A 19,739-nucleotide genomic window follows, 5' to 3' on the forward strand; every position below is an offset into this window, starting at 1 on the left:
CCAACAGCACACGGAGGAAGCGATATCAGCTCCTAAAGTCATGGGTTAAGGGATGGGTGGGTTAAGGGATGTTAGAAGAAAGTCAGTGCTCTGGATCTCAGGATGTAGCCCACCTAAGTGCTGGAGGGGAGCACAGAGAAAGAGGGAAGGAGTGGGAGGGAGAAAGAGAGAAAGAAGGAGAAAGAGAGAGAGGCTACCTTCACACAGCAGGAAGGTCGTGGACAGCCTTGGATGGACTTGGACGTGAACGTGGGGAAGGCTAGTGGAGGGGAGGCCGGAGGGGTGTCAGCTCTTTTTCAGGGTGACACTGCTGTCGGAATTCCACCCTCCCCACCACGGGAGCAGGAAAGCCAATTCTTCACCCACTTTGCAACAATATTTAAAACCTAAGCAATAGAACTCCAAGCACACGTGCGCACACGTGAACAAGTGTGAGTAACACTAGTCAAATCTGAAAGAGCCCTGTGGGTTGTACCAACATTGGTCTCTTTGTTTTGATACTGTACTATGCGTAAGATGTCACCGTGGCGGGGAAGCTGGGTGAAGGGTACCTGAAACTTCTATCTTTTTGCAACTTCCTGTGAGAATATAATGATTTCGAAATACAAAAATTTTGTAAAAGCCTCAAGCAGAGCTATGAAGTTGGAAAATGAGACTCGCAGCATGAGAGACAGCCCCCCGTCCTCTGTCCTTCAAACCATGAAACCAGCAGCACAGAGGATGGACACAGGGCACAGAGCAACAACCACGGACTCGAGGACCTAGGGATGCGTGGCTCGCCCGAGACACACCGGCTCCTGGCCCCACCAGGCCCTCGGCCCCGCCATCCTCGGGGAGGAACTGCACTTCCAGAGGCTGAGTTTTGTCTTCTTCTCCCTGATTCCAGCTGAGAGCCCAACGCTGGCCAGAAACACCCCAGGCCAGCTCATCCTCTCCTGGACAACTGCCCAGGGCCAGCCCTGCCAGGGAGAGCACAGGCAACGAACAGAACTCAAGGCCCAAGAATGGCTCTGAAGCTGAGATGTGTAAAGAACCTGCACATGCTAAACCTTACCCGTTTATCCAAGTCTATGCTACTCCATGAAGGCGCATGAAACAGTTCCAGGACGCATCTGACTGCCCTTAGCAGGAATGCAGATGCCGCTGGCTGCTTCCCCAGCCTCTCTCCCCACCCACCGAGGGATTTCCTGTCAGCCGTTTGGAGGAGTCTGCCTTCCAGGCACACCTGTCCCTGGTGTGTGTGGACAGCAGGGCAGGTCGCGGCGCATCGGCCTCGCCCACTGTAACTGCGGGCCTCTCTTAGGCAGAAGTCACACATAAGGACAGAACAGACAGAAAGGGGGTATAGCTTAGAGGCAAAGGAAAACATATTTTCCATGAACAGGTCATATATTTTCCTATGAAGCTTTGCCTCTTTCCTCAGTCCATTCACTGCTATACATTGAAGTGTCTGGAAGAAACATTTATCTCTGCGCTCGAAGCCCAGGAACGCCAGCTCTCAGTAACTTTCCCATTTTATTCTTTCAGAGAATCCACATTCGGATAATCCAACGTATATGTGCTCAAAATTACCTGAGGCAAGTGTCCAAGGAAAAATCCTCCCACCCTTGCCCCCAGTCAATTCTTACACTGTATAAGGAGAACTCCTTTAAAAATGCAACCCACTGTCTTGAATTTTGGTAGGTGATTCTGAGGCATTTGTCTGGCAATTGAGAAAACAATTCTTTAAAGCAATGGTTCTCCACCAGGCGAGTTTGTCCCCCAGGGGATATTTGGCAATGTCTGTAACCTATTTGGGCTGGAATTGGGGCTGGGATGTTACTGGTTTCTGGTGGGTAGAGGTGTTGCTGCACGGGACAGCCACCCCCCAAAAAAGATTTCTGACCCAAAATGTCAATAGTGACAAGGTTGAGAAATCTGGCTTTAAAGTTCTGCACAAGTTGATTACAGATAACCTCTATTATTCATTCAACAAACCACTACTTGGAACCTAGTATAATCTTAAGATATTATGCTGGGCCCTGAAGCAGGGGAGCCTGCCTTGAAGCATCTAGTAGAGGTTTACAGGAAAATATAATGTCGTGTAAAGCAGCGGTCCCCAGTGTTTTTGGCACCAGGGACTGGTTTCGTGGAAGACGGTTTTTCCACAGACAGGGGGTGGGGGGTTTGGGGGTGTAGGGGTGGTGCACGCGGTAATGGGAGCCATGGGGAGCACCAGATGAAGCTTCGCTTACTTGCCCGCCGCTCACCTCGTGCCGTGTGGCCCCGGATCTTAACAGACCTTGGACGCTATCGGTCTAGAGCCCATGGGTTGGGGACCCCTGGTATAGAGCATGCCAAGCGCCAGAGTGAAAATACAAGTCAAAAGAGGAAAGACTATAAGTGTGTGAGGCTGGGATTGGGGGGATGGGAGGAACGGATGTCATTTTCCCCAAGACAACTGCAAAGTGCATACTCACTCCCAAATATAAAATTCACTCTTAAATATAAAATTTGCTCTCAAATATAAAATTGAAATAACTGCTAGAAAAGAGCACCAAAGCCCTAAGCACTTTTTACGCAATCTATCTTTCTGTTTTTATACTCACATCCTCAGAGAGGAGCAATCTGCTGCTTCCTTTTTAACTTTGTTTCTTATTAAGATTATTTTCCTAACAAGAATATTTTTCCAGTGCCAGGGAGATGTTTTATTTCCTTCTCCTGCCCTCAGTTTATTCTCTCCATCTATACATTTAAAATATTGATAAGCACAGTGTAATTTTGCACCTGCTAATTAGCTAAGCGACACACGGTTAGCCTCTTTTACCTTTCCGCAGATCGCAACTTCAATTTGCCACAATTTTGAGGATGCACGTTCCCAAACGTCTGTTCGTTGGTCTCTTTTTCGATCCCGAGGGCCAAATGTGTGGCAGAAACAATTGTCTCCTTACCCCCTGGTCCCATTTTCCAAGACGAAACCCTGGGATGACACGAAGATGCCAGTGAAGAACTAAACTAAGCATAAGAGAAAATGGCTTTTATCCCCCCAGAAAATTAGTGACCAGATCGTAGGGGGGGTTCATCAAACGAAAGTGCACCTAGATTAGATTCGCAAGGCTGAATAGCCTAGTGCTCATTTCCACGGCAGATATCACAGACAGTTATATGCCCTCCAGGTCGGCGATGTAGATGATTAAACGGTCTGGAACGCTCCCATCGACAATGTGAGCTCATAGCTAAGCCGAAATTGAAGCCAGTTATGAAACAGAACCGCCAGATGCCATATGTCTGCATGCAAATGCCATATGTCTGCATGCAAATGTTCCAGGCGATCTTACTAATCAGAAACTTAACATACGTCTTCAAGGCTCTACTTTGTGAGTGCCTCTGTGCAGTACTGGGTGGCAACGTCTTATTTATTTGTTTTTAAGTCTGGGTTTGAACCTTGACTCTGCCACGTTCTAGTTCTTGAACCTAGGTAAGTCAGCACCACCTCTCTGAGTCTTTATTTTCCCACCTGTGAAATAAGGACAGTCACGCCTATCTCTCAAGATTGTCATTCATTCTATCAGTCTAGGTCCGGTCAGGAATTCAGAGACCCTGTCAGTCATCTCCACGGAGAAAATTTAATACAGAGTGTTGGTTAAGCAGTTGTTAGAGAACCAGAAAAGCAGAAGGAAGCAGTGAGGAAGCAGCTGCTCCCAGAGGGCTATGAGCAGAGGACAGAGGTTAGGGTTGTTAGAACCTGGAAGCTTGAAAGAAGGGCCTGAGGTGCTGAGACGCTGCCAGCTGGGGAAGGGGTGATGGCCTCCGAGGTACCGTCATCACAGAAGCTTGGAGCCAGTAGAGCTGAGCCTCAGCTGATGCCAAGAAGGTGCAAAACTCCAATAATAAAAAAATAAGGCAAAATAAATAAAGCGTAGTATAAAGTAAAAAAAAAAAAAAAAAGAGAGAGAGAGGGATAGCTGGACACTGGAACCAACAGCCACTGCCAGGGTGACAGGCCATCGCCGGGCGACACGCTCAAGCATCAGCAAGCAGGTAAGAAGAAGCAAGTCCTTCGCCCGCTCAGCCCCAGTCTGACCTCCGGCACATCTCTGGCAGGTGGCAAAGGAGAAACGTGGTGGTTGAAGAGCGCCCCCAGCTTCACACAGCAGAGCCCTGGAGGGTGGATTTGAAGCTGAGGTAGCTTCATACGTAGCCCATTCATCCACTCGTGTGTGCATTTATGGAGTGTCCGACTGCAGGGCTCTGTGCTAGGCACTGGGGAGTCTGAAGAATTAAGTCGATAGCTCGTAAAGTGCACAGTTCAGTGACTCACATAACACAGACTCTCAGTTAAAATCAGTTGTCCTCTCTGGGGCCCAGTGGGAAACATGAAGGAAAAGGACATGGAAAGCAAAACAATACAAACAAAACAAACACTGGCTCTTGCCTCTAGGAGCTCTGTGTTTAGGTTAATTGTTGTGGGACAAGTCAAAGAGCAAAGTACAAAGTCATACGTGCTTGTATACTTTAAAAAGTATTTCGAAAAAAAAAAAAAATTGGGGCTTCCCTGGTGGCGCAGTGGTTGAGAGTCCGCCTGCCGATGCAGGGGACACGGGTTCGTGCCCCAGTCCAGGAAGATGCCACGTGCCGCGGAGCAGCTGGGCCCGTGAGCCATGGCCGCTGAGCCTGCGCGTCCGGAGCCTCTGCTCCGCAACGGGAGAGGCCACAGCAGTGAGAGGCCCGCGTACCGCAAAAAAAAAAAAAAAAAAAAAGTATTTCGGATACAGGAAGGAAGGAAGGGAGGAAGGAAGGTATAAAACAGGTATTGAGGACATGGGGAGGGGGAAGGGAAAGCTGGGACGAAGTGAGAGAGTGGCATGGACATATATACACTACCAAACGTAAAATAGATAGCTAGTGGGAAGCAGCCGCATAGCACAGGGAGATCAGCTCGGTGCTCTGTGACCACCTAGAGGGGTGGGATAGGGAGGGTGGGAGGGAGACGCAAGAGGGAGGGGATATGGGGATATATGTATACGTATAGCTGATTCTCTTTGTTATAAAGCAGAAACTAACACACCATTGTAAAGCAATTATACTCCAATAAAGATGTTAAAATAAATAATAATAATTAAAAAAAGAATTGCTGTACATTTTGAATACGAGCTTGCAGCATGCGCAGTGTCCTCACACCTAATCTGCTGTCTTCTTCTTGGCAGACGCATTACAAGATTTTGGCTTGTCTGTTGACCAGTGTCTCAAACAAGTAAAACCAAATATCAACATCAGATTTGGAATCATTCTGAGTAAGTAAAAATTATTGACATAATATAAAACATTACACAACCTCTTCGCGGCCCAGATGCCCAGCTGCCCGTGTTTACTGTGGCGGCTGTGGCGACACCACTGCTCCCATCACTCTCGGGAATTAACTCTAGCGCCATTTTCGTTTCCATTTCTCTCTCTGGGTAATATCCAGGTAGAGCAGAACTCTCACTTGATGCTGTGCTTTTGTACCAAAAAGACCCTAGGCACTCATTTGGGTATTACAAGCACCTGGAATCAGTATATGCAGCAAAATAAAGAAAATATTTTGAGCCTAAATGTTGGTGTCTGCTTGAGAGACCTTTTTTGCTTAGTTATCTCAGCCCCAAACAAGCCACAACCAGCAGCATGGTTTATCTTTGCATTATTTCATTCCCCAAATAGCTCTTATAAGTTCTTAAACCTTGACACAGGCAAAGACATGGAATATCTTCTCCCTGCACCCCAATCCATGAGCCAGAATGCTTTCTGATTGTTTATTTTTACGTGGTCGTGTCATTACCGTTGGTCATTACATTGCTATAGCTGCTAGTGTATCTCCTTTCTAACACAGATTCATCAAAACCAGGGCAGAAGGAGTTAATAAACTGAGCATGTGGGATCGCTCCAGAGAAACGGAGGGAACATTCCGGAGGCCAAGAACTCTCATGCATCTTCATATGTCCAGACCCTGCACAGCCTCTGGGCTCTATACCAGCAGCTCCATGGATGCTTTAGGGAGAGACAGAGAGGAAAGAGGAATAGAAGGAGGAGTGAGTGAAACATAAAAGGGAGGGATGGAGAAAAAGGCAGAAAGTCGGGAGCCAGCTCTGCAGAGCAGCTGGAAGCTTCCTGTGTGACAACGGGACAATGTCTGCCTGCCATCAGCGGTGAGGGTAGGCAGGCTGGACCACAGCCCACTGCTCTCAGGGGAGGCACCTGGGACTACGTAGCTGAGAAGCTGTGGAAGCCAGGCCCCCGGCCGCCACATTCAGGGGCCATGGCATCAGGCCAGGGGAGCAGGTCAGCTACCTGCTCCAAGCAGATGAAGTTCGTGAAAGGGCCGCATTTCATCCCCAGGGCTGTCCCAGTAGCGTTGCCCCAGTGCTGTTTTACCAAAAAAGAAAACTGTTCCCCATACAGTGCAGATTTCTGGAAAAGAAAGGTCCTTTGGCTCATGCTTTTATGAGTTTTGAACACTGTGATGGACAGCAAACCCCACACTAACAGGAAAGCTGGTCTTCCCTTTCCCTTCAGGGGAGGACATCAAGGAGCTGTTTCTGGACATTGCTCTCTTCAGTAAAGGCCTGTCCATTCTGAACTTCTCCTACCCCATCTGTGAAGTGGATCAACCCAAGTTTTCTTTCTGCGGAAGAAGGAAAGGAGGTAGGTGTCTGGCTGGCTGATGGCTGGCTGAGGCCCAGAGGGAGGTGGACAGGAGCTCACGGTGGAGGTCAGGACACCCAGGTCGGCGTCTGGGTCTCCCCCCTCACCTGTGGACGAGCTTAGCCTCACGTATCATCACGTGTTGTGTAAAAACGACCACACGGCCCATCCCACAGGGCCTGCCTTACGGGGGAGTGTGAACAGCAAATGAAACGTGCCTATCGGGTGTTTACAAAGAGAAACTTGTTACTGTCAGTGGTGGCACCTTGTGAAAAATGACTGGCGACAGAAAGAACCAGTAGCTTCCCCAAATCCACTGAGATTCAGTGTTTCCAGGCTTCTCGTCAGCGATCCCTTTAGTGGCAGGGTCTCCTCGATATACGCTGGCGGGATAAAATGAAGCTTTCCAAATGTCACTGTTGAACTGTGGTCATTCCCTTTGAGCCAATGTCCAATAGGGACATTAGGTATCTTGATTCAAAATATACTGAATAGAAGTGTGAAACCCGCTGTATTATCTCCTCTTTCTCCAATTCACCAACCCCCAACCCTCTGCTAGTCGTACCCCACTCTGGCCTGTCCCCCGCCACGTCCTCCTTTGTCCTCACCACCGTCTTCACTGAGGCCCTGAGATGCCTCTGTGTATTTAACTAAAACTTGGGTCTGACCTGTGACTGACCTTCCCCGGAAGCTGCTCTCGTCCCCCTTCCCAGGGCCTCCTTCCCGTCCCCGTCGGCCAAGGGGGAGCAGCCCCTTAATCCCACAGCCCACAGACACCTGCTTCTCTATTTCCACATTTCACGCAAACTAGAGAGAAATCAGCCAGTTATGCTTTCTGAACAAACAATCGAGAAGAATTGGGGTCCCCTTCCCATCCTAAGGGATGCAGACAAGGGAGGTTTGTGCAGGAAAATGGGGGAATTTAGGGCGTGCTGGCTGGAAGGAGCAGGCTGGACTTGGCTGTGATGTGCAGGCGACAAGCCTCAGCTCAGTCCTCCCTCGCGACCCTCCGCTCTGCTCCCCGAAGTGTGGGACTCATAACTCAGTTCTAGCACCTGCCATGCTGGCCTCCAATCGCTCACTCTCATTTGTCATCCCCCGTAGACTTCCTGTGGATGGGGTGCTACCATCTCCACCTTCTTATTCCCAGGATATTGAATGCACTGATACATAGGGAGTGCTAAGAACAGCACATAGACAGTGAAATAGCTAATGCAATAGTAAGCACTGGTAGCACACACTGTTCTAAGAGCTTTTCATCCAGTGAGTCATTTGCTTCCTACCCCACCCTCAAGAGTTAGTATTATTAATACTCTACAGATGCAGAAAACAAGGCACAGAGCTTTAGGACCTTGTGCCGTCACAGAGCTGGTGAGGGACCCATGGCTTCAACCTGGACAGGCTGGCTCCAGAGCCGTAATCTTGGCTTCTAAGGAATGAATGAGCAAAAGAACAAACAATGAAATGTATGAATGTGCTTTTGACCAGGAGTTTATTTAAAATTTATTATTTAAGAACTCTTTCTAGCCAGTGATCTGTCTTTGTTTCGAATCAGGACATTTTAAAATTCTTAACTAACCTACCAAAGAATGATTAGTCAGTTTTCCTTTTTCAACTTACTGGAAATATTTCTGATTAATCGGGTGCATTGATGTATTCCCCTAGCACGGTGAACTCTTCATGAGTTGGCCCCTATTTAACTTTTTCTACCTGCCCTCGGCCATGCCTGTACCAAACTCCTCACCCTACAGTCAGTCTCCTTCCCATTTCCTTCCTTCCTTCCTTCCTTCCTTCCTTCCTCCCTCCCTCCCTCCCTCCCTCCCTCCCTTCCTTCCTTCCTTCCACACTAAGTCCCTACTCCATGCCAAGCACTTTGGGGAGCCTGAAGATGAACCAAAAATAGTTTCTGCCTTCAAAGCCATTCATGACGGTCTGAAGGGATTGGAGAGTCACAAGACAACTCTTCCAAGTTGCATTAAAGAGGTATAAAATGCCAAGGAAACTGGATGGGTAGAGGTCATTCCCAATGGATTCAACCTGCTGGAACAGGGCCATCTGGGAAATTTAATACAGAATTACTTTCCTGATTGCCTTAGGTTCTTTGAAAGCCAGTTAGAGGCTATATATAATATAGCATAAAATGGTGCTGGTCTGCCAGCATTCCTGAGTTTACAGAATGTTTTGGAGGACCTCAAAGCGTCTTGAACTGATAACTAAATAATAAGACCCCTGAGAAAGATTGACGTCTTCATAAGCTGATACCTCTAGCCAGCGTCTACTGTCCTATCTCCTGTCTTTGGCTTATCTTTCCAGTGTTCTTCCCAAATAAGTATTCTTGAACCCAAATGTCTGGTATGCATTCTTCCAAGCATACTGGCATAGTGGTATGCTTGGAAGTACCGCCAGCTTAGTAAGAAAGGACACATACTGGGCTGTCCTTCACTCCTCCTTCCTTCTACTCCCTGGATAAAGTCTCCCCATCTCCCTCCTGGATGACAGAAATGGCTTCTAATTGGTTCCCCTCCCTCCCTACTGCCACCAGCATGGTTTTCTCAGATACCGATCTGATCACGTCTCCCCTCTTCCCAAAAGACTCCAAGAGTCCCCATCTCTACAGAACAAAGTCTAAGTCCTTTAGTGACCAAGGTTCATCACACATTGGACTCTAGCCTGTTTCTAGACACATGCTGCCCCACGAGGATGCACCCTTGGCGCCAGCTTTATCATAAGTCATTTGCCACTGTCCAACCACACCCTGTGTTTTCACTCACATGACGTTGCTCTGATGGTCCCCTTGGCCTCGAATATCTGTTCCCCCTTTGTCTTCTGCCCAGACCTAACTCAAGGATCACCTCCTCTGGGAAACCTTCCTCCAGCCCCCAGCCTGGTGAAATGCTCCCTCTGGATCCTCCTGGAGTATCACATTCTTACTTATCTCAGTTGAAGTTATACTATATAGTGTGTGTGCGTGTGAGTCTTCCTTGAAGGAAGACACTTCAAACTGTGATCTCCCTGAAGGAAGGGGGAATCTTTCTTGCTCCTTTCTATCTCTGCAGACCTGACAAAGAGAGCCTGGCACCGAATAATAAATAATTGAATTTGCATATGATGGACTAAATGCAAGTTTACCAGCCCACTTCAGAAGTGACCATCTGATGATGTTTATGCATGCCACAGGCAAAAAGCACATCAAACCCTAGTAAATATCTTGGTCCTCCAAGTTTAAAAACACTGAACTAGTTTTTCCTCCGTGAATGGTTTTAATAAGTTTAACAAAACGGAAGAGATATTATTCCCCCAAACGGAGGTCGTCCAATTCAGTTCAGCAGCTTGAAAGGGTGGTGTTTATCTTATCTGAACACTGGGCAGCCCTGCAGCCATTTACTGGCTTTCTTGCTGTGGGGTTAATAATTGCAACGGGGGACTGAGAAGCCAAACTTGCGGAATCGCCAGGAAATTTGATCAGAAAAGCGATACACAAATGCGGCATAAACAAATGCTTATGTAAATTACATAAGCCAAGAAAGAGTAAAATCTTACATTCAGAGTTATTAAATTGTTTTAACCCACCCACAAGCCTACTGCAGGAATGATTCTATTGAAAAGAAGTGATTAGAAAAGGGGACAAAACGGCACCAATGAGCAGTGAGGTCAATTCCAGCTCAAACACCAGTGATGGTTGGTGATGTATTAAGGAGAAAGCTGAGTGCCTCCGGGGTTGCAGGTCCTTCTCAGCAGAGCGGTGACAAGACTTGTGTCCCCACCACAGGCCACACAGTACGTACGGTATCAGCCACAGTTGAGTTATGTTTCCACAGCATTACGAGGCATTCCTCTGCACCCAGCCGGCTGCTCCCCAAGCCAGACAACACTGCAGAATGGGTCAGGCTTAATAAGACTGTGTGAATAAAATGTTGCCTTTTCTTCTGCATCCTCCTCAGCTAGCTCTAAGGCAAAAGCACATGGGATTCGAAGAGCCAATGATGCTCTTTTGACCTTCCCATTTAGGGTGTGATGGATAATTTGGGGGAAACAGCCTATAGGTCCAATTATAGGGAATTGGCGGAATTCAGCCAATTTTTCAGCCAAACAAAGGTACAATCTGCTGTGCTTTTAAGTGATGCTGTAGGAGATTATGAAGGTACATAAAAAGATACTCATAAAAATATTGTTAAGTGACAGAGAAGCTGCCATGAAGAGTACCTACTATTGGATTTTGTTTTTATTAAAATGTATGCAAGTGTATACACCAAAACACTCTGCAACAGTATACACTTGGGTGTTAATCATGATTACCTCTGAACGGTGGCACTGCAGAACCTTATTTTCATCTTTTTGGAAATCTCTTTCGTTAGTATAATAAATTTACAAGGTTGCTCTTTTAAATATTAGTTGATCTTTGTAGGAAAGACTAGAGAGGATGAATTCTCTCCCCTCCGGATAGTAAATAAGAGTTTTCAAAAAAGAATCATAATCTACTTAACACTCAATGATACTTGGAGTTACACAGAATCTGAATCAAAGTGTTGGATCATCTCGTATCCATTCTGTACTCTTTCCCTGTGTTCCCACAGCCCCCTTTACTGGCTGTGGGTTCATTTAGCAGGAATCAAACTCGGCCCCTGTTTTACTTCCTACTCTACTTCCTGCTCCTTTCTCTCCTCCTGGCATCAGGTCATATAGATCCATTTGCTTTGCTTGGTCTTGATGCTTTCAGACTGGCTCCATCAATGTTTACGACTGAATTGGGATTAAATTGAATGTCCCTAGAGACCACACCTAATTACTAACCCTGAGGAGGGAAGCTGCAGTAAACTTTTTTTTTTTAACATCTTTATTGGAGTATAATTGCCTTACAATGGTGTGTTAGTTTCTGCTTTATAACAAAGTGAATCAGCTATACATATACATATATCCCCATATCTCTTCCTTCTTGCGTCTCCCTCCCTCCCACGCTCCCTATCCCACCCCTCTAGGTGGTCACAGAGCACCGAGCTGATCTCCCTGTGCTATGCGGCTGCTTCCCACTAGCTATCTATTTAACATTTGGTAGTGTATATATGTCCACGCCACTCTCTCGCTTTGTCCCAGCTTCCCCTTCCCCCTCCCCATATCCTCAAGTCCATTCTCTAGTAGGTCTGTGTCTCAAGTTATAAGAGTAATGCCGGTAGAATCTCCATGTGGTTAGATAGCGTGTGCCTGCGTGTGTGCACATGTGCATGTGTGTGCACACGTACGCACAGGATACATAAGATCATAAACTAGGAGACCTTCAGGGTAAGGGCTCTTCTTTGACACTTGACGGCTGTCATTGACATGGAGGAAACATGATGAGAGGACTTGACGTCATACATGTGTCAGAATCGCAGAGAAGACAGCAGTCCCGTGAGAACTGCTGACGCAGGTGCACCCATCCCTGACCATGTGCAACAACCGCTTTCCAGAAGGAGCAAAAATCTATTATGAGATACACACAGCAGATATTGACATACCTCACTTCGTGCAATATATAGGCTACAGGCAAACATTAGTTGTGGACTTAATTTTAAATGCATCGGGAAAGCTTGGAATTAAAGTAAGTATGATAGTGACACGTTTTGCAAGCTGATGAGTCAAGAAATAATTGCTCCCTAGTTTATCTTTTGTGTAAATCCAAGCTTACCTACGTTCAGTGTTTGTCCAAAGTGGGGAATACATCATAATTAGATGAATTTCAATAGACGGCAGAGAAGATCCCCTGAGAACAGTTTTTCAGGTCTGACTTGACATTGCCCGCAAGGCAGATACTATTCCTGACGGCAGCTAAGGGACGCTCCTGCACATCTCACTGATTTCACACCTATGAATAGATGAAGGTGAAATCTTAGTGGGCGCTCATGCCAGCCACCTGTCTTCTCTCCCTCTTGAAAAACCTGGGCATTTCTTGTCTGTCCTGGTTCACACTGAAAACGTGAGCCCGGACATCACCCGAGACCATCAATTGCAAAGGCTTCTCAATCTGACAGTAACTATAGAGTTCAGTCCTAACGGCTCTGTCCAGATCAGCAATTCACGTTTCATCAGCTAGAGCTCCATTGCCCTTGCTGTCTCTGTTTCTAAGTGCTCTTTTTCTCGCGTCTAAGAAATGGAAGAAGCTTGGAAATTGCCTCGATTTGGAAAAATTCCCACAAACGCCTTCTGCAAAATGCCTCATACCTTGCACCTATAGGAGAAAACAGGACAAAACACCTTCCAGGCAAGTGCTACCTTGAAGAAGCTCCACCGTTTATCCATGCCAGTGGCCCAAAAGCCTCTACCAAGCACACCGCAGCCTGACCTCGGGCCTCAATTTTCAAATGTTCTGCATTCCCGGCACACGTTACTAATAAATGCAGGCCCCAGGAACTCAGTCACTGATTTCTGCTCTAAAAGAAGGGGAATAAGTGGCTTCACCTGAGGCCTCAGTTTAAGAATACATCTTCTCTGGGGTAGCATCGCCTGCCTGTTTGCTCATCTTCGATTTCTGGGCCGTTGTAGACCTCTTGCTTCTCCAAGTTGCTTTGCTTCAGGCTTTCTGCTCTGCTGGTCCTTGGGATTTTTCCTCAGTCTCTCCCCATCCCAGCTTCTGGGCCTGTCCTTCACCCACCACTGGTCAGAGCCCAGATGACAGTGTGGCCTACGTGGGAACTCATGTGTCCTGGTTCCATTTCCTCTGGATGAGTCAACAGACCCCCGGAGGGGGTGATGCTTCTCCGCCACCTGGGAATCACACAGGTTCTCTGCCGTCATCATCCTCACTGTCATGTTAGAGCTGCAGGCAGCATGCCGCCAAAGCCAATATTACTTTGTAAGGATTTTCTGCTGCCTGCCTCACCCCTGGAGAGCGGGCAGCTTAGCCCGGTCCAGTGGTTCTCAAACTCGAACCTGCCTCAGCATCACTTGGAGGATTTCTTCAACCCCAACTTGCTGGACCCACCCCCAGTGTCCCCTTCAGCACCTCCGGGGAGGAGCCTGAGAATTTTCCAAGTCCCCAGATGAGGTTGATGATGCTGGTCTAGGGACCACACCTTGGGAACCACTAGCCTGGTTACGAATAAGCACAGGGTTGGAAGCCACACTTACATAGTGACGAACCGTTACTGTCCCTTATGGTTACATGACTTCAGGCAAAATTACCCTGAGCCTTGGTTTCTGCATCTGACAACAAGGAGGTACAAGTGGCTTCACGGGATTGTTGTAAGGATAAAATCGGACAATATATACAAAGCCCTTAGAACAGAGCCTGGCGTACAGGACGCCCTCAGCGAGTGATGAATGGCAGCGACGTGCTGCAGCTGATGCGGGATTTCTCAAGCAAGGGCTCTGAGCCCCTGAAGTCGTCATTCTCAGCGTGGAAGTCTGCATTTGAACAAGGCCTGGAGAGGCAGCAGAGCCTTGGAGGCTTAGAAGTTTAGGACCTTCTTCCTCAGAGGTAGCAGGAGCCTGACTTTGGTCCAAGCTGTGTATTCTCTGGTGGCTGACGAAGCAGAGCCTACGCAGCCCCCTTTCGCCTGAGGAGAGAGTCCTGTCTGCATTTCTCATGGAATTGGAAATTTGACTCACCAGCAGTTTAGCCTTCAGCCTTTCTTCTCTTCATGTTTTATTCTTTGTCTGCATACTTCAGGTAGCTGTGGATTTCCTGCTTGTGATAACCAGGCAGCAGCTGCTGCTGCAAGTTCATGGAGAATCAGCAAAAACGGTGGTTTATTATTGCATTGGCAGAAAATGCCCACCCTTGAACTGCCCAAAACAAAACAAACAATAGAAACAATGGTCACCCTAGAGAGGGTGCCCGCAATGACCAAGCAAAAAAAAAAAAAAAAATGACTTTTTTTACTGAGAGAAGAAAGAAAGAAAGAAAGAAAGAAAGAAAGAAAGAAAGTGAGAAAAAAGAAAGAAAACATATTGCCTGTTAAGCATATGGCCTGTTAAGGAATCCTGTAGCCCTGGGAGCTTTCCCTCCATCTTCCAATTCATGCCTTTTTATAAATGAGCCAAGAACGTGTCGAACTTGTCCTTTGAAATCCATCAATTCTTTGTTTTTGTTGAGCCCAGAATATTGAGGCTAATGATGACCTAGGACCAAAGAATTTTTAATTCTCCAAGACAACATGGGATCCTTTACAAATTCTCGGCCTGCTGTGGAATTTCATAAATCTGATTCAGTGACTTACACTTCCGTGTAATAATCATTTAAGAAGCTAGTTGAGAAGTCAACTTCCAGCTCCCCTGGATCACTCCAAAGCTTGGACCCCATGGGTTGCTGGTAACAAAGAGCCTGGGAGCTCTGAGAACCCCAGTCTGAGGAAGGCCACACTCCGTGATGCCTATTTCATCCTTTCCAGTCACACTGCCGTTTCCTGTGGCCGCCACAGGTGCCTGAAGATCAACTCAACTTCTTCTCTTCTCTTTCCTCCCACCACCATCTTCTTCATTTCCATTTCTGGGAATCTAATCAGCCCACCGATGCACAATTTGTACTTTGAGAGTCACAGTAAATGCTTATCCACAGAAATCCAAAACTAGCTTGGTAGGGAAAAAAGTTCAAATCCTCCTTCCCTTCTTACTGCCAGATGTTACAGGTCTCACAGAGGAAACCTGGGCAGCAAAGACAAAAAATCCTTGTAGGAGAAATGAAGTTGGGGAAAATCATTTCACCTCCTGGACCACCGTGATGTAATCATTAGCCCTGTCCAGTACAGTAGCCACTAGTCTCATGTGGCTTTTTTTTTTTATTATTTGCAGTACGCGGGCCTCTCACTGTTGTGGCCTCTCCCGTCGCAGAGCACAGGCTCCGGACGCGCAGGCTCAGCGGCCATGGCTCACGGGCCCAGCCGCTCCGCGGCATGTGGGATCTTCCCGGACCGGGGCACGAACCCGTGTCCCCTGCATCGGCAGGCGGACTCTCAACCACTGCGCCACCAGGGAAGCCCTGAGTGGCTACTGAGCATCAGAAATGTGGCCCGTCCAAAGTGAGATGTGCTCTAAGTGTAGAGTATACACCACATTTTGAAGACTTTGTACAAAAAAGTAGTATGAGAAAAGGATTTAAAATATCTCATCAATACTTTTATATTGGTTGTATATTGAATTATAATATTTTTAATATTCAGGTCAATATACATGCATTATTAAATTAATTTCACTTGTTTCTGTTTCCTTTGTTCAAATACAAATTACAAATGTGGCTCACATTATATTTCTATTAGACAGTGCTGACCTAAAACTGCACTGTCCAATATGGCAGCCACTAGTCACAGATGGCTATTTAAATCATCTACTTTTAAATGAAGTTAAAAATTTAGCCATGCTAGCCACATTTCAAGCTCTTAATGGCCATATGTGGAGAGCGGCTGCCACATTTAATGCTGCAGATATAGAACAGTCGCATCTTTGCAGAATGCTATATTGAACGTCACTGACCTGGTAGTTTCTATAGGGCTCTAAATTTTTTTAACCATCTGTCCTGAGTTCAGCTGTATGAATTTATGCTAGAAATTTCACTCTCTGGTCCAGCCATAGGCCCGGGTACCTTCTCTTTTGCTGAAATCCTAGATTATGCTGGTGTCCTGGTTCCAAAGGGCCCTTTGCTGGGACCCCAAATCCAAACAAGCCACCACTCTTGACCCCTCTCTGAGTCCAAGATCAGTGTGTTAGTTTCCTACTGCTGCTGTGACAAATCACTGTGACCTCAGTAAGTTGCAACACAAACGTATTCTTTTACGGTTCTGGACATCAGAAGTCTGAAATCAGGGTCAGCAGAACTGTGTTCCTTCTGACGGCTTCGGGGGCAAATCCATTTCCTCGACGTTTTTAGTTTCTAGTGACAGCTGGCATTCCTTGGCTTGTAGCCTCATCACTCCTCTCTGCTTCATCCTCACCTCACCTTCTCCCTCTGAGCTCCTCCCTCTTATGAGGCCCCTTATGGTTGCACTGGACTCACTCAGATCATCCAGGATAATCTTCCAACTCAAAATCCTTGACATGATTGCATCTGCAAAGTCCCTTTTGCCTTGTAAGGTAGTATTTACAGGTGCTGGGAATTAGCACATGGACATCTTTGGTGGGGCAGGGGGAGGGCATCAGTAGCCTGTACAATCTCCAAATGGAAAACCAGCACAGCTTGTCCGACCTCTGCATACCGTGACCATGTGAAGAGGCCAAATCATTGTCCATAATCCAAGGAAAACTCATACTCTGTATGTTTTCAATGAAACATGCCCTCCGAGAAGTCACAGTTCTGAGAACTTCACAGATCATATAGCTGCTCGTGTAGCTGGGGCAAGATACGGGTTTCTTGGTTAGGGGATCCTATCACTGCTCAGAAAAGGTTTGCCTTATTGGGCTGTTCTTGTCGCCCTTTCCCAGACCCCATAAAGCTCCCACCTGCCATGTCACCTGCCCAGAGAAAAAACTATGTGGCTAGAAGTCAGTGACAAGACCCACGTGTGAGAACATTTCTCTAAAGGGAGTAAGATGGACAATGAGCCATGATAGGAGTTTGTCATTGAGAAGAGGGAGCGTGATATTAGGGTAAAAAGGGCGGGGTGACAAGCTGGAGAGGTGGAATGGCAGGACCATGAATGAGTAAGCCCTGGAAGGATGCTCATTTTATAGTTTTATACATGATCCATTGCAAGTACACAGTGAATGTCTCCAAGTATAAATAACAGTAGGTTTCTCTAGTAGTAAAAGGTCATACAGGGCTTCCCTGGTGGCGCAGTGGTTGAGAGTCCGCCTGCCAACGCAGGGGACACGGGTTCGTGCCCCGGGCCGGGAGGATCCCACATGCCGCGGAGCGGCTGGGCCCGTGAGCCATGGCCGCTGAGCCTGCGCGTCTGGAGCCTGTGCTCCGCAATGGGAGAGGCCACAACAGTGAGAGGCCTGCGTACCGCAAAAAAAAAAAAAAAAGGGTCATACAGAAGATCTCACAAGCCTGTTTGAATGCACAGGGAAAGAAATCAAAGTAGTCAGCATGGGCAAAACTAAGGTAACTTGTGTAGGAGCCCAAACTCTGATTAGATAGTCACGAGCTCCAAAGTACCACTGTGATTCTGACAAGGACAAGCTACGATTCCTGGAACAGGCTGACCCTCTACGCAGCCAAAGGGGCCAACAACGGGCTGGACATCTCGTGATATGCTGGGGATGAAACTGATCATGTTCTAACCACTGAGCCCCCAGTAGCAGCAGAAATGATCCTCCCAATGAAAGGGTCATCTGACATGCCAAGGAATCCCAAAGCTCTCAACTCCAGGTTTTTCAAGTTTACTTTATATATTACAGGCTACACCACTGGGCGGACTACTCAGTGACAGTACAACTCCATCCCGCTGAATGAAGGGGAAAAAGCCCGCGAGGCTGGCCACGCGCCTCTCCCCTCCTTTCTCTGCTCCCTCTTCCCTCAGACTTGCTGGCGCCCTCCCAGCCGCACCCACATCCAGCTCACCCTCTTCCGGGCACAGCGGCGGTCCTCACCTCTCTCTTCGCCGTAACCTCTCTGGAAGGGTGATGCTGGAGCCGTCACGGGGACGACCCAGGGCATCCACCCTCCTTCCTGTTCTTTGGGGCTAAAGTCAGAGAACAGGTTCCAGGGGCTTCCGATTTACATTCTAGGCTGCGTGGCTCCATCGCCAGAAACAGGTCCAAATATACTGGCAGCCAGCTTTCCAGGACCACCTCTAGCTCCTACATGGCCTTCATACAAACTGGGAAAAGTGTACCTTCTGCCAGGAAGCGTCTCAGTTTGGGGTCCCTCCCCGCCCACAGCAAAGCCAGAGACAAGGACTCGGGGGGTAGTTTATTGGATAGTGATGTCAGGAAGCAGGGTGAGAGAGCAGTGAGACGGACTCGGGGCAGGAGGAAAAGCCAGGGAGCGATGTGTCAGGGACCTGATTGCCAGCGTGGAGTAGGGTCGGCCCACTGGACCCTTGGGGAACCGAGATGTGTGTCTCAGAATCATCCCTCTGAAGGTCAGAAGGCTGCGGGCATTTATCCCTGGATTCCAATCCTCCCTGGTTGAGGGCGTCCTCCGGGGGACACGGTCCTGCACCACCCGGTCGCCCTCCGTGGGCTGCTGAGCAGCAGGAAAGTGGGAAGCCCTTGACCTGGGAGGATGTCGGAGAGCGTGGTGGCTGCCACCTGGGCTGCCGTGATTCCACGGCGGGCTAAGGGACGTGGCCCGGGACACTGGGAGTCTCCGCTCCCACTCACATCCCCTGTGGCCCCGTCTGCCCTACTGCACCAGTGTAGCTGCAGGATCGCTCTTGAGATGGTGCAGGCATGCTCACAGCACAGAAGTCCTCCTCTGACCTCCCCTCAGGGGGGACCTGCCGAGGCTCTAGAGGGTAACAGGCTGCATGGCCCAGGAGACAGAGAAGCTGACCAATCAGGACACACCAAAAATATATAATAAAAAAATCAGATCTGGGCCTGGCTTAGCCTGGGGCTACCTGCCCACCCCTGCCCGGAATCCACTGAAACCTTGATAGAACCTCAAGGCTTTGGGGCCGCACAGGGGTTCAATCTATAGCCACATCCACCCCAGAGGCAGTGAACACTCCTCTGTGTCCCCACCCCAGGCAGGTTCTTTATTAATTTAAATGAGGGCCCTACCCAGCAACTAGCTCAGCATTGCCCTGTGGGACCAGAGATGCTGACACACCCTCTGGGGTCGGAGACTGAAGGAAGCAGGGCCGGTCAGGGCTCGGGAGCTGAGGACGTGGTTCACAAGTGGCTGCATCTGGTGCCTTTAAGGAAATGCCCGAAGGCAGAGAGGAGCGACAAGTGTAGAGTTTACTCCGAGTAAAGCGCTCACTCCCTCTCACTCCAGAGATGAGGCTCTTGGTCTGCCTGGAACCTCCCTCTTCACCCTGGGACCACTGCCCACAGCAGCCCTTGTTCACGCTTCCTGGACCCCATGACGCCGCCCACTCACGGGACGGCAGGACGTGGGCTATGTCCTCCTAGTTCAACGCTGCCCCCCAGTCCCTGGGGGTCAAACAGGAGTAAATGAATAAAGGATCCATGTAAAAAAGTCTTTGCTCTGAATATACAATCGGCCT

At 48.1% G+C, this 19,739-nt stretch overlaps 1 protein-coding gene across 1 annotated transcript in view; it reads left to right on the plus strand.

Annotated features, from left to right (window-relative positions):
- The window catches only part of LY86 (lymphocyte antigen 86), a 49,176-nt gene that overhangs the window by 19,287 nt on the left and 10,150 nt on the right, over positions 1–19,739 (plus strand). The window contains exons 2-3 of the mRNA XM_060021595.1: positions 5,187–5,273; positions 6,529–6,657. Coding sequence (XP_059877578.1) covers positions 5,187–5,273; positions 6,529–6,657 — 216 coding nt within the window. The remainder of the gene's footprint in view (positions 1–5,186; positions 5,274–6,528; positions 6,658–19,739) is intronic.

The sequence above is a fragment of the Delphinus delphis genome, chromosome 10 (assembly GCF_949987515.2).
Source record: "Delphinus delphis chromosome 10, mDelDel1.2, whole genome shotgun sequence".
Lineage (NCBI taxonomy): Eukaryota > Metazoa > Chordata > Mammalia > Artiodactyla > Delphinidae > Delphinus > Delphinus delphis.